At 51.8% G+C, this 15,024-nt stretch overlaps 4 protein-coding genes across 4 annotated transcripts; 2 read left to right on the top strand and 2 right to left on the bottom strand.

Annotated features, from left to right (window-relative positions):
• Positions 1 to 2,880: 2,880 nt before the first annotated feature.
• ALTATR162_LOCUS4222 (uncharacterized protein) lies at positions 2,881 to 3,789 on the top strand (the record flags this gene model as incomplete). The annotated part of the gene is made up of 1 exon (XM_043311832.1): positions 2,881 to 3,789. The coding sequence occupies one exon, from the start codon at positions 2,881 to 2,883 to the stop codon at positions 3,787 to 3,789; it is 909 nt and encodes a 302-aa protein (XP_043167767.1).
• A 475-nt stretch (positions 3,790 to 4,264) lies between these two features.
• On the bottom strand, positions 4,265 to 6,035 carry ALTATR162_LOCUS4221 (uncharacterized protein; the record flags this gene model as incomplete). The annotated part of the gene is made up of 5 exons (XM_043311831.1): positions 4,265 to 4,568; positions 4,624 to 4,672; positions 4,736 to 5,258; positions 5,317 to 5,433; positions 5,505 to 6,035. The coding sequence occupies 5 exons, from the start codon at positions 6,033 to 6,035 to the stop codon at positions 4,265 to 4,267; spliced, it is 1,524 nt and encodes a 507-aa protein (XP_043167766.1).
• Positions 6,036 to 7,199: 1,164 nt separating this feature from the next.
• ALTATR162_LOCUS4220 (uncharacterized protein) lies at positions 7,200 to 8,381 on the bottom strand (the record flags this gene model as incomplete). Its single annotated transcript, XM_043311830.1, has 2 exons — positions 7,200 to 8,045; positions 8,094 to 8,381. 2 exons carry the CDS (start codon positions 8,379 to 8,381, stop codon positions 7,200 to 7,202), a joined length of 1,134 nt encoding a protein of 377 aa, XP_043167765.1.
• A 1,648-nt stretch (positions 8,382 to 10,029) lies between these two features.
• ALTATR162_LOCUS4219 (uncharacterized protein) lies at positions 10,030 to 11,061 on the top strand (the record flags this gene model as incomplete). The annotated part of the gene is made up of 2 exons (XM_043311829.1): positions 10,030 to 10,189; positions 10,256 to 11,061. The coding sequence occupies 2 exons, from the start codon at positions 10,030 to 10,032 to the stop codon at positions 11,059 to 11,061; spliced, it is 966 nt and encodes a 321-aa protein (XP_043167764.1).
• Positions 11,062 to 15,024: the final 3,963 nt, after the last annotated feature.

Genomic DNA, 15,024 nt, shown 5'->3' with positions numbered 1-15,024 from the left:
AGGTTCGCTGCCTAAATGGTATGTGAGAGAATACTCGACTACAATCACGCATCTGTCTAGTTCTATGGCGACATAGCACACTATAAACGGCCATAGCCTAGCAGTTATGTGCTATGTCCCTAGAAGGTCTTCGCGGCGGATTTAAGGCGCAAATGGGTATAATCTCTCAAGAATACTAATCATTGCATCACTCTACAGCGCACCAACGTATAGCCGCATAGCAGCCGATCAATCACATGACTTCTACCCACCCCAACTTCTTGTTGCAGGTATCTAATTGCCGTTCAACCCCCAAAGCTTAATCGCCATCCCCCGCCACTAAACCCAGATTTGACACCCTGTCACGGCATCACCCTCTACATGATCTCTCAAAAGATCAAAAACCCGCGTAAAAATACACGTAATGGCGCATACGCCTAGGACACCGACGTCCGCCCGTCTTATGGTAAACATCGTACCATTCTGACCTCATAACGTCCGGGGTCTGGGGATCAAAGAAGGAGTAAACTTTGAGCCGACAACTCCTGTCCCTTCCGCACCACTGGTCTCACCGGCATCTTACAGAAACGATGCACAAGCATTACCCATGTTTGTTTCCCATCGTCTTACATGCGGATATGGTATTCATTACCCTGCATCCGACCACTAGCAGATCTACTCTGCATCCATGCCCTTCACGCAGCATTATCTTTTCACATGCACATGATAAGGCGAAATGAAAAGAAAAAAAAGATTGAAAAAAACAGAGCAGCAAATCAGAAAGAGTCGGCACGCCTTCCACATGGAGATGGGGATCTGAATAGATTGCTGTCCGTCGGCCAAGTTGATAGATTTAGATTGCAAGAAATGCACGGAAATGCATGAAAAGCAATTTTCTCGGTTTTCCTTTCCTTGGAGCAGCACCAAGATCGGACCGTCTGTGATTGTAAGCGCCCGCCTCGTCACGAGAGTGGGTTATGCAGGTTAGGAGTGCGGAGTTGTATCCGGTTACACACCGCCACCTTTGTATGGATCAAAGCGTTTTTCCTGAGGTTTGGTCTGTTGACATACAGGGTCTGCTTTACTGCCTGGGCACCTTGGAAGGCGTCATCGAAAATGGGTTGTGGTGTGCGAGGCGGGCGAAGTAAAGCGAGACTGCGCATAGAAAGGTTATCGGCGATGAGCAGGATGGGCGGGAAAGATGCTCAGGGTCCGATTGCATAGTTCAGAGAGAACGCAAAGACACACCATGCCACAGGGGTTCATCTTGGCTGGTTTTGCCGCATGTCAGATTGCCTTCCATGGTTCGTCGTATTCGGGTCATTATTTAACGCGAGATGTAGTGTCGATGCTGAGGTCCGACAAGCGCGCTTGGATGAGTAGCGGTAAAGGAAGATCAAGGCCCAAGGCCAGGTCAGACGATGTCTCGACAGTGCATGAGCCTTGCATGAGTGAGGCACAACGCCCTTTCCGATTCAGTGGAACTAGAGCTGTGTGGAGCCGACTTGAGTAACTCTCACGTTTATCATTCGCGTGGAAGTGTTCTTCCCGGCCCTCTAGTGCTGATCTTGCTAGCGTGCCATGTGCGCTCCCGTTCTCCTTCTCGTATCTTACATGCCGTGTCTTCGTAGTGCTGCCGAGCGTTTGAGCCTTGCGAGCCGTGGCTGGTGCACTGCGCGCCGTCGAATCGCATATGAGGCGTTGAATCAGGAGCTAGAAGTTCTGCCACAGCCCAATGCACTAGTTAGTCAATGCAGCGGGCTGTGATTCGGGAGTTGAGGCTGTTTTGGAGTAATCTACGAGGGGTAGAGTAGACATTGACAAACGGCGCCGTTCCTCGGGATGTCGGCGTGTCGGATACTTCGGCCGACACGTCTTGGAGGAGAGAGAGGGCAGGAACGACTGGAGTCTGCCCGACTTCCGGCCTTTCCCAGGCCACAGGAACCTGCCAATGCGGCAACCAGCAAAAAAAAAGAGTAAGTTTTCATCTATTTCCAGACTCCACTTTACAGGACGCCGTACTCTCGCCGTGTGGGCCTTATCAACGCTCTTCATGAGACTTGGATCAGACGTGTATCGCTGAGGCCCTTCCGCGCGCGCCCGTTGAAGCACTCTAGAACAAGACTTGGAAACCTAGCGCAGCCGACATGCGAGACTACTCCCTTGGATTGTCTGTTCTCAGTTGAATAAACCTTCTTTTCAATGTTTCTAGAAACACACCATAGATGCGCTACCGGACTTTCTCCCTGACATGACGGGGGCGATCGCATATGCCATCTACCTAGCCAGCCGCTCGACATGCCCTCCGGAGCCTTGCCGAACTACCTGAGCACCTACCATAGTTTCATCACCTTCTACACCGGTACACTGGGCGCAAGGGTGTCTGCAGCCGAACGCCTCAGTGCTTCCACATGATCCTTGCGAACATCGATGATCTGTACATCAATCGCGTCTTTCGACGGCAGAGCTAGGAGTATTTGGAACTGTGCATCTTGAGCGCATGGACGTTTTCCTGGTAAGGGTCTTCTAAGGCTTTTGCCAGTGAAGGGGTTCCTGGCTATATGGCTTCCTAGAGTGCTAGGTGAAGCGAGTCAAGTGTAATGAATTTCATAGGCTTGCGACAGATGACGATTGTGGACTGGGTCACTTGATGCCATGCAACGCGAATAAAGACCAGAGGCCTGCGCGCTGCTGTGGCTGTGGTTTGTTGTAGAAATCTGACCTTCACAACTGTTTCTCACCGAGTAGTCTCACGATCCATAGGGCTGGCCTTGCGAAGGATTTGAGCCTCATTTCACGATACAACGTATTAGCCCGTATCATCTCACCAACTAATCAGCCAAGTCAACTCACTATAAGTCGACGGATAGATCCAATTGATTGAGAAGCTATCTACCCATCATGGCGAAATCAACACGTTCACCCTTCCTCGATATCCTCCCCCCAGAGCTCCGTCTACATATCTACACACACCTCCTCGTTTCTCCCTCGTCCATCAAAGGCTCCGTTGCTCGTCAAGACACCAAATACGATCTTCATACAGCCATCCTCCGAACCAACAAGCAAATCCACCACGAGGCCCGCTCCGTATTCTTCGGCAAAAACACCTTCTACATCACCTCCTTACCGCCAACTACGTCCAGCAGTAACTGCAACCAAGATGCCGCGGAAGAAGAAGAAGAAGAAGAAGAAGAAGAAGAAGGCTCTGGAGCCTTCGAACCCCCACTCCAACTCACCGACCTCCCCCTAGTCCGCCATCTTGAAGTCGATCTCCTCTACTACTCAAACTCCATGACAACAACGCTAGATTCCCGCGATGGAGTCTGGAAACCCGTCTCTGTCGGTGCTGGACGCTACACAACCAGCTTATCCTACCTACTTGGCACCGTCTCGCCAAGTCTGCTCAGCCTAACCCTCTGCGCAGACACACGCCGCTACATCGACAACAACAACAACAACACTAGCCAGGACCCTCATCGTCTTAGCAGCAAATCCGAAACCGATATCGAGCGACTCCAAGTCCAGAAACTACTCACTGGGTTTTACATGGCGGATAGCAACTCGCTTTTCAACAAAGCTATGAAAGACCTCCTTGTGAGGGATGTGGGCCTGCATTTCGATTTCCCGGAAAGCTACTTTGACTTTGTGGTCGGTAGGGAGAAACTTTGTGGACAGAGTCTTGTGGAGTTGGCCGGTCAGGTACTGGCGGCGAGGAGTGAGATTAGGTTCAAGGCTGCTATGCAGGAGGCAGGTGTAGGAAATGAGGTTGCGGAAGAAGGGACAGTGAATCTGATTCCGTTTCCATGCTGAGAATTTGCTGGTGAGGGTTGGAGAATGGTTAGGAAGACGAAACAAAGATATTGTTTGTATAGAAGCGTTGGCATGATACCATGAGTCGAGTACGACGAGCATTAGAGGGCGTTTGTCGCATGCTTTGTTTCGGGAGTTCAGTGTACAGGGAAGTGCATTGGAATATTGGAATGCATTGTGTTTACATTTCTCTATAACCATTCTTTCAAATCACAAGTAACCTGCGTATGCAAGAAAACACACCAAAATCGAAGCGCTGAACCCTGGTTGAGCAAACATGAGGAGTAATCATTAGATATCGCAGTCTTCGTTATTGTCGTGAATCGTAAGGTGTCGTCTCGTATCCATACATACATGCCGAAAAAGCAATCAGAGAAAAACATACATGGAACGCAGAAGACGGACAAGCAGAGGAAGAAATATAATAATACAGTCGTACGGAAGCCTGCGCCTTCCCATGTTCCTCGAAGCATGTCTAGTAGTCCCTCTTTCGGTGTCGCCTCGTCTTGACAGGGCTGCCATCTCCGTCAGAGTCGCTGCTGAAGTAGTCGTAATCATCGCGGCCATAATCATATCCATGATCTGGACGGCGATCGCGGTCACGCCTGTCATCCCTTCGCGCATCGCGGTCGTCGTGTCCGCGAGACTTGGAACGGAATCGATCAATTACACTGCGGCTTCTAGCACGTAGGCCGGGGCCTTTACTGCGCTCGCGCTCATGCGCGCGAGTCCGGGATCGGGAGCGAGAACGGGACGTGGAGCGGCGATTGCTTCGGCTTCTGATGGTAGGGTTAGTATTGAAACCAGTCAAACATAGGGGTTGGCCTTATTCACCTTGAACGTGTCGCAATCTGCCTGGCACCCAACGCACCCGCAGCTGCTCCTGCCAGTGTGGTCAGCCTACTTTTACCCAACGACCTGCCCGCGAAACCTCCCGCCAACGCACCTCCCACCGATGCCGCCAAGCTCTTCTCGCGCAGATCCATGCTATCGAATCTATCACGCACTTTAGTCATGCGCGAATCATCTCGACGGTGGTCTTTGCTAGAGCGGGACTGGTGGGAGTGAGAGTCAACGGACCTAGCCCTGTGGCGATGTTCACGACGAGGCTTGGTACTCTCACGCCGAGAGCGAGGTTGAGATTCGTTGTATGCGACCACTGGCTGTTCAGCCGATGGAGGTATATAGGTCGGGTAAACTGCGCTGGGCACTGGCGCGAAAGTAGGTTGGGAGTTGGAGCGCTGACGGCTGAAGGGCGGTGGAGACGGTTGGTAGCCAGCGCCAGTCGCAGGAAACTCAGTATGGTGATAGGGATTCATAGGAGAATTTGATCCCACAGGTGGAGGCGGAATGGGCGCGTCTACCGCGGGCGACGGCGCGTATCCAGGGCCAGGAGTATACCTAGAACTTCTGGGAGCTTCGCGCTGGCCATAGTCTAGAGTGACACCACGTGGTTCTGCAGGTGCTGGCTTCGGAGTGTTAGTAAGTGGGCGCTGAAGCAAGGCCGCGAGAGGCGGCTCGTAAGACGGAGTGAAAGCAGCAGAAACGGGAGAACCGCGAGAAATCGTGCGAAGCAAATGAGGCTGGAAGGAAAAAGGGCTGGACGAAGTCGACGTTGTCCGGCTTCTCAACATAGGCGGACAGCTGTTCGCCGGTGTTGGATGCTCGGGCATTGTCGCTAGAGTCACGCGTCGAAAAGATGAAAGATTATTTACCTGAGGAGAGTAACCGTAGGCAGGTGTAGCAGATGGGCGATGATCTTGCACGGGGCTAGGAGCATACTCCTGTGGATTATACGGCTTATACTCGGATGTAGGCGGAGGAGGGAAGTAGGGCTGTCCCTGCTGTGGTTGAGCCATGTCTCTTGGATCGCTGTGCTGTCCGTCCAAGTCGCTGCTATGTCTCCCGTGTCGTCCCCGACTCAAACTTCTACTAGTCGTTCCAGTACTCTTTGCACGTCGTCGCTCTCTTTTTCGTCGCTCTCGTTCACGCTCGTAATCGGTGTCGTCGGTGTAGTAATCGGAGTATTCAGTCGGCGGGCTGCGCTCTTGTCGTGAGCTGCGCTTGCTGGATTTCTCTTCACTGTGGTGTCGTTCTCTTCCTTCTCTGTCTTTGCGATCTTTGCGGTGCTTCTTGATTTCCTTTTGTTCTGCTGGCGTGAAGTAGCCTCCGGGGATCTTTTCGAAGAACTTGTCAGGAATCTGCTCTGCGCCATAGCTGATGGCCTTGAAGGCTAGGGCCGCCATCTTTCAAATGGGGCCGCGAAATCCGGATGTCGAGAGGTGACGTAGGATTGTCTTGCGAGCAGCGCTATGATTGGAGCGCAATCGACCGGTCCCAGCAAATCGACGAGGGAGCCTTGTTGGTGTGGTAGTGTGCAGGAAGGCCGAGTGGCAATGGGGCGGACTGCGCAGCGCGAGTTATAGTATGTAAGCAATATAGATTGTACCTGAAGGTAGGTGAGGTGTGTTGCTAGAGGACCCTTTCTGAAGAAAGAACGTGGGGAAGTAGGCGAAGTATAAGCTGCGCCACGGCAAGTGAGTTTTGATGTACAGCGGCAAGAAGCAATTAGATTTATGACAATTGGGCAGGTGCGCTTAACAGACGACAATATAGCTGATTCGACGCATAGTGCGACTCGGTGGCAGGGCCCTCGTCTACATCGCGAAAACGACGTTCTACGTCATCGAGGTGGCCTGTGCGCTGCTGTCATTGGAGCCGCAACCCGGGGATCAGCATCGTTGTGGAAGATGAATCCTACGATGCAAAAAGCATCTCGATCAACGGTGATCTTCCAGTCATTCATGTACGACCTGAAAATCATCAGAACGCCTCTTTTTACCCCCACACTCTTCTCATGAAGGCTGGGGCGACGCAACTGTCGCCCATTGTGGCCTTCTGAGGTCATGTTCAATCGCATGCGACGCACGGTTACCATTACATCTATTCTCCGCATGTAATCCTACAAAGGTCTCGCCTCATTGCCGGCTGGGGACGGGACTAAGCCTCCTCAGAGCACGCATTCCATACCCCTTGCCTGAAACCGGGTCGCAACGCGATTCAACGCAGGGTATCTACGAGGAATTACCCGGGTGTGGCTGGCGTGACCTATCGTGAGATTGTTGTGCGTTGGCAAAGCTCGTCAGCGTCGCAACCTAAACCATTCAGATGCTTGGGGCCATGTGCGATGACGCCATGTTCGAGCCTTTTGTGCTCACCGCCACCATGACATGGGTCACGAAGCATAGCTCTCTTCGTACACGCATATGGCTTTCATTGAGGAATGTGATTAAAAGTTTGGCATTCAAATGTGTGAGCATGGACCGGGTATCTTATATGTCGAACTAATCAAACGCTGTGCTAACAGCAAAGAGGAAGGGATGAAGACTATCTAGTCGTCATGAGCCGCTTTACACCACTTGATCAGCAGCTACTGGTGCAGGGCTGCGTATCTCTCCTGCGGGTCTACCAGCGCTGTCTGGAACCTCGACCATATCCCCAACCATCCCAAGGAATCTTTGTCTATATTCATTGCTCGTGGTGGTAATGCTCATGGGGCCGTGATCTTTTCCAAACTTCAGTGTATTGAAGAGCTTGACTAGGCCAGTCATTGTTTGCGCCTGAAATGCGTCTTTCGCCCAGAAGAAGTCGAGAACGATGGCTCGGTAAACCCACTTGCCGTCACGCGATACGACACCTGTGCGCCATGTAGATCCTCGACCGGGGGGTGGCGGCACGTCACCAGAATTCAGGTCGGCGGGATAGCGGACGAGGAACAACGAGTAGTCGACCGCATTGTTGGCTTCAAGGATCTTTGAGTCCCTAGCTAGTTGTGCGATGAGCTCCTCCTTCTGGTCGATAGTCACTCGAACCTTGTCTTCAAACTCATCGATAAGCCGCTCCTTGACACTCTCAGGTGCCAGTCGTCCATTGGCCACATCGCGTTCGGGGTAGAAGTAGTCATTCGGCTTCAGATCGTATGTCTCCCAACGTTTCTGTTGGTCCTTGCTGCAACTTGATTTCCCATAGAGAATGTTCTCCATTATGATATGGTGGCTCGGTGCGGCTCCCAATGCAGCTCCAATGGTGGCAGTAGGGCAATAGAGAAGGTCAGTTATGCGGACGAGGAGGGAGTCCTCATTCAGCTCCATATGTTCGACATAGGGCTCGAGGAGACGATCGCGGAAGAAGGATTGCTCAAACTTTCGTGGTAGTGATTTGACCAGGTACTTGGAATTAGGTGTTGTAAAGAAGGTCTGATGCGCATTAGCTGCTTATTCTGAGATGCCATACTGTGCGCGTACTGATCCAGAGTAGCCCAGGTCCCCAATGGGTATCAGATCGGTCCGTTTGCTCTTACTGGGGCTCCGAAAGCTCTCAGTGTACCCTTCCTCTTCGATCTCCCAAATGTCGTTTCTCAGCTTCTTGAAGAGAGACGCGCGATAGCGAGCTAGAGCAAGACTGAAGAGGGCGAAAAAGGCATAGATGCGCGCAAATAGGCCCAGACGTGCACTTTCATCTTTGCGAGGCGAATCAGATCTGAAGATGGCGCGTAATATAGACGCGCTAATAAGGCGATCCCGACGTCCCATATTGGAGTTTGGATGTAGTGAAGTTGTTTGTTGAAGGAGAAAGGAGGTCAGCGTCGTGAACGCGTGAAGCGCTACATTATCGCGAACCGTTGATTATCAGCATGACGTCACCGCGCTAACGATAGACCTATGTATAGTGCCTGCTCGGGCATGTCTTCACGGCGCACCAGCGCACCGAATTTTATCAGCGCAGACGTTCAGCAGTTCGCACGAAGTAGCGGAGTTACTGCCATATGGGTGAGCCATCTGGATGATTGGCGAAATCTGACGGGGCGGCTGGTGGGCTTCTGGCTCGCTGCAGCTAACAATTAGTATACAGCACAGCCGCCACAACGGCACCACAGATTGGTCTCATTCGCAGTTGGATGCTCCCAGAATCACTTTTGCCGGTACTATCTGGACCGTCGTGCCTTGGACAGGAAGAACCTCGATGCATATTATGTGTAACACGTAGTCGCAGTTGGTATGTTCGATAAGACTGAGTTTGCATCTTCGAGCCGTCACGCTGCAACCTTGCAAGAAGCACTACAAGAAGGAGATCATCCCTGTACCAAACTTTATAATTATCCTGATACGCGACGAGCCGCGCAGGGCGTCACTAGCCGTACCTCGGGATCTCCGTGTGTTCGGACCTTCGACTGCCAGAGAAGCCGCTGGCTACACGCACCAAGTGTAGGAAAATGCGTATTAGCAACATTGATGGCTACAATCATGGTATGTTGACTTTTAATAGTTGCATTGGGTCTAGATCTTAGGCTTCTTCGCGATAGAAAAGTCGCTCAAAGCTTTCAACCTCGGCCGTGTCGTTTACTTGGCAATATGAATGCATCTCGGATCCAGAGTCTCGACCGTGGATACCGATAACTTCAGGCAAGCGAACTATATATTGTTCCTCGGAGTCGCGCCCCAACCGATCTCCCGCTCGGCACGTCTTCCGCCGTTTCACCCTGATTCCTTACGCGATCGCACTAAGCGTGCCGCTACAACGGCGAAATGCAGTGCGGTGGGCCTTAAAAGTATTGCGATCACAAAGTAGGAGCTGAATTGGAATCCGGCGTTGAACTTCGAGCCTTGCGGTCAAGCCTTAGTCGATATATAACAGTTACACCAAGCTAATAATTGTGTAGCCCCAGTTCAGATGGATCAACGTAGACTTCGACACGGTACAACCCGACCATGTATGCATCTAGGCATACTCGTCCAACAGACTAGGCCCTTAGGTCCAGGCAGTTCATGCCCTGGCTATCAGTTCGACGGCTGGAACCCCACATTATCTCGCCTCTGCAGTCTGCTTCACAGTTCCAAAGTTCGCCCAGACGCTTCAGCATGCCCCTTCGGAGGTTTCCAATATTCCCGTTAGCAGACTACTGGATAAAGTCTGCATATCACGGCTGCAGGGTCATCAAGCCACTGCTGACTGGCCCCGTATCTTATGGGTATTACCTTGTTCGAAGGATTACACTCAACATATAAAGTGCGCCACTCTTCCTTTGGTTTGACAGCATACTCGTACCACCCCGAATTCACAGCATCCTTTGTCACACCGGACTAATAGCAGGCATATTCGCGCGTTTACAGTACCAACCTTTCGTCTGTGTACCTTTTTGTTCCGTTCATCACAATCACCCCACACCCCACAGTCTGTACAATGGCGAGCGCAGACGTTCAGCAACCACCTGCACAGGAAGCCGCACCCGCGCTACCTGACTACCTGACAAACCCTGACGCTGTTCTCGGAGATAAAGATGCCAAGTGGCGTTACGGCAGAGCCCCCGATTACTCAAAAACAAGAAAGGTATTCGCTAAGAGTAAGTTTCTCCGTACAGTAGCGAGGCTGCATGCCAGATGTAGTGCAGTTTACTAAGAATACACAGCAAAGCAGATGACGCACGAAGCCGGATCTCTTCCGGAACTTGTACAAAACCTCGTCAAGAACTGGGAAGTCGAAGCGTCCTTTAAGCCCAGCATTGAGGACTGGCGTACCATCGATCGGGAAAACTACTCATTCGCCATCAATGGCGGCAAGCCTGAGGGTGCAGAGGCCATGCTCAAGGTTGGCACGTACAATGCTATCATTGCGCCAAACGAATACTACTCGCCCGACTACTCTGATTTCGCTTCATCGCACAAGACGTTCAAGCGCATGATGCCTACCTTCGCATGGGAGGTACTAGAGGTGTATAGCGGCCCACCAACAGTCAGCTTTCGCTGGCGACACTGGGGCCAAATGAAGAACGACTACGTCGGCTTCAACAACAAGGGCGAGAAGGTCACAGCTAAAGCACACGGAGGTTCCATCGACATTCAGGGTGTTACTGTTGCCACAGTCAACGAGAAAGTACAACTGCAAGCTGTTCGCACTTGGTTTGACCCTATGGACATGTTCAGGCAGATCGCACCCGACGGTGTAGTGAAGAAGGAAGAGAAGCCCAAAAACATGTCACCAGCAGAAGCGCTCGACGAAGCTCAAGCTGGAGTCAAGGCGCCTGAAGAGCAGGAGCTGCCCGACGAGTTCATTCAGACTCAAGAGGAAGTCGAGCAGACCATTGCCGCTCTCGATAAGATGACGACCGAAGAAAAGATGTCAGGTTTACAGAGCATGCCTGCTGACCACCCCGAGGTGTCAATGTCTTCCAACACTGAGGGCGCGTGTCCTTTCATGCCTGGAGGTTTCCGCTGAGGTACATGGTAGTGTGGAGCTTATGTGTCAGGATGTTCATAGCCTTTTGGATTATAAGGAGTTAAGAGCGCATGTTTGGACGAGCGTGGGGAACGCTAAAGTGGTTCATATTCGGGGCCTATTGGTATGCCTGGTACCATCGCAAATGATCTATTCTCTCCCATGTCTTTCTCTCTATTTACTGCCAACTTGATCTTTGCGCACCGAGTAGAAGACGCTCGGCTCCATCTGTATCGATCATGAGAAGCGCAGTGTACAAACATCGGACAATTAACCACTGGACTCAATACCATCGCTCAATCCAAACGTGACGATCCTACATCATAGCATTGTGATAACTCAAATCATACACTGGTAACGTCACCTTGTGATCGGCACGCATCCTCCGAGGGTTAGGACTGTTTGGTACGATGCCCTACTAGGCTATTCTTACGCGTTAGCGGCTGCTAGTGAGCCGAATACAGCAATCCCCAGCCTCCGCTATTAGAACACCACCCAGCCACCCTACCAACGTAATGATCTCCAGTCCCAACTATCAGAACGCAAACGTTCCTGCAGCGATTACTGTGTCTCTCTAATCATTCGATCGTGTAGCACCCCCTTCCCCGCTATTCAACCCTTCCTCTGCCTGTAGCCCTCTCTTTAGTCGCCCCAAGAATTCTCAAGAACTGGTATCTAAGTCGCATTACGGCTAGGTGTATAATATACAGCCCAGCATTAAGCCTCCGCATTCACGGCAGAAGTGCAATCGCAAACCATACCGTGTGATTACCCTGATACAAAACTTCCAATTTATCGCCCCATTATCTCAGATACCCAAGTAAGGTATGTCATGTTGAACAGCAGCGACGCGAAACGGCTAGGACATCTAATGCGCCGCCGGATGTGTCCGCGATGGTCTTGGCGGGTAAGTGGAGGTAATAAGATGGGTCGGTTGCTGTGTCGATGTGAGAATCTTGATAGAGGGCGAGGAGGTAGAGAGACATCAGGTTGGTCCCGGAATAGCATGTGGCTGTAGGGTTTCCGGTCCCAAGTGCCTCTTCATCGTCAGATTTGGGATTTGAGCCAGCGCATTCGACCAACAACCACGTCTTGATGATTCCGACTTGATCTCATACATTCCCGGGTGACCATGGAACGTCCGGAGAAGACTACGATATGGACGATGATGATGAGCTCAAAGATGTTTCAACTGGATCGAGCATGGCGATCGGTGCTTCTCAAATGGGACGGATAAATGTGAGAATGAATAAAAGTAGTATGTGAAGTATAAGCCGGCTGGCATAGCTGAGGCGGTAGAAACGGAGCGTGTTGAAGAAACCTGGAGCGAGAATTAAACATGGTGATGGTACTTAAACCCTAGAAGATTGTGAAACTTGATGGTTGTTGATGGTGGTGAAGTAGAAGAAATCAAGCGGAGGTGTTAATTCTATAGGTAGAGAGATGTGGTTCAAGAGACACTGTTACTACGCGTGCAAGAAGACTGCTTCCTCTGGATTTCAGTCAATCATGGTATGACTAGGTGTGCTTCTGCTTGAATGAAGATTCGAAGGCTGAATATGGGAGGCATATAGGAAGCAAAACGAAGCGACAACAGGTATGGCGGAAAGAGACGTTCGGTCGGTGTCTCTGTCTAGATAGCAGGAGCAAGGTCATGGTACAAGACGAGAAAGAAAAAAGCTGTCAAGTGCAGGGGCGAATAAAAGTATACGCCTGCTGACAGATTTGTTGATTTACTCTATAAGCATAGTAGACCTGCAGGTGGCAAGTGTGAAGGCACCATCATATGGCAGCAACATATGTCAGCCGCTTCCCCTTGTCGGATAAGGAGGCACGTAACGCAACAGGGAGCGTCTATCGACGCCAGCCTTAGCAGTCGTGGATGCAATGTATTGGCGACATGGAATCAGGGGCAAGAACCAACTTCCAACACTGGCAATTATCGCCCAGTATCAACGGCCGGTTCTTAACCCATGACGCACAATCGACTTGACCGGCAGCTCGCACTTCGCTTGTGCAAGCTGTGTCGCCTAAACCCATATCTCTCCCAGTCGACTAATACGTTTCGGTAATTTGTACATGTACAGCGGGTGACGCTATCCATCGGCGCTTGAGTGCACCCTGCATGAACGCATCTGCTTTCTTATCGAGAAGCTGTGCTCCCTTACTACGGCACTCCAGTCTTAGTGTTTGAAGATTTGGATAGCTGATGTTGGACTGGCAAATCAGTCCTGCCACAGCCTTGCTGACCTTGGTTGCCTGCCCAACCGACTTGGGCTGGCGTGATTTTAGGGTGACCTCTGTAGGCAACAGTGAGTCATACATCCTTTACTTCGTCATTAACATGGCGTGTAGTCATGGTTTCATGCTAGTACATGACTACGCGCCAGGCTATTCGACGCGACTGGTGAAGACACGGTATCATGTGTCTTACAGCTTGTACAGGAACCTTGGAAGTTGGTCACACAGGATCGCGCAAATTTTATCCGTTGGATGAGGCCATGTGTTGAACGTGTGGCACGCTAGAAGGCGTGTCTCTTCTGCCTGCGACGGAGATGGTGAACTCGGTCTCGTTGGTGTGTCGAGGTGACTCAGCCCGCAAACCAAGGCCTTGTCTTGCCGGATCAAGTCGGCATCCGATTTGGTGCGAAGCTAATGGGGGGCGGGCGACACCGATGAGTCGTCAGCAGGTCGGTCGCTTGGCGCTTCTGGAAGGGGCGACGATGAACATGCAGCTGCAAACTCTGCTGAGAGCGTGTGAGGCGTGAACCATGGTCATCGCTTGCTGGGGAGAGATTCGAGGAGTGGTCGGATGAAGAGAGCCGAGGGCCAGAGACAGGTGCACGCATTTGGAATCGCTTTGGGGAAGAGGTCCGGCGTCATCAGCCACTGCGGTGTGCGATAGTGGAGCAGTCCATGGCAGGGCAAGGCGGCGATGTGTTGGCAGCAGTTCATTGCTGCTTGCGCCGTTTGCGTCATCACGATGGGTTTGTGTGCCATTGGCGATTGCCATGAGGGATTTACAGCCATGTTTGCATCACGACATGCACGATCGGATGAGGTGCAAATGAAGGCGTCGCATGCTGAGCAGCTGAGATTACGAGCGTCGCAGCAGCCGTCGAGGGGGTCGGCCGCAAATATAGCCTGGAAAAGCACGGTGAAGGCACAAAATGACCTTTGTCGGGATGGCGTCGTTTGGCTCACCCAATGACGCATGAGGCAATGTGAAGACGCGTCCTTGGCTCCCAGACGGGCGGTCCCTTCATCTCAACATAGCTGAGGGGGTGTAGGAGACACAGTCTGGGAGACTCTGGCGCTACCATGGCACGGAGCGTTCGATAGCAGACGCGCCTAGTGTGAATGAAAAGGAGACGCCGTGTGTCGCAGCAGCCGGTCGCGTCGCAATCAGCGTGAACAGCCTCTTTGCATGCGCAGGGAACAGGCGGGTTACAGAGGGCCATTTACCGCTGCGCCAGGCATGGCGGCAGGCCGTGTTGGCATGCCTGTAGCCTAGGAGCCATGCGTGATGATGGAGCGTCTCGTCTCACGCCTGTTCAGATGGTTGACAACAAGCACAGAGTATGAGCAATACTGCAGTATGGTGGGGGCAGATGGCAATATCGCTGCCCAAGCAACTGCAAACTGCAAATCATGCACTGCCATTGCACCTGCGATGGCAAATAAAAAAAAAGCGCGTGCGATGAGTCTTCCAAGGTTGGGTTGTGTGGCAAAGAGGCAAGCTGGCCATAGCGCCCGGATGCGATGACTGGACTGGGGGCGCTGTAGGTTACGGGGTTCCTATTAGTATCGCCAGCGCCGCCCAGCCCGTCACCCTCATCAAGACAGCAGCAATGGACTTCACGAACATCTACAGCGCCCCCTGCGGCCTAATCTAGGACGCCAACCGCTTAACGTGTTGTTCTGTTCTCTGTCGCCTACCCAACTACCTACCTAAACCGCAAA

The sequence above is a fragment of the Alternaria atra genome, assembly GCF_907166805.1.
Source record: "Alternaria atra isolate CS162 genome assembly, contig: 23, whole genome shotgun sequence".
Classification (NCBI taxonomy): Eukaryota; Fungi; Ascomycota; class Dothideomycetes; order Pleosporales; family Pleosporaceae; genus Alternaria; species Alternaria atra.
This window is presented reverse-complemented; position numbering and strand designations above follow the sequence as displayed.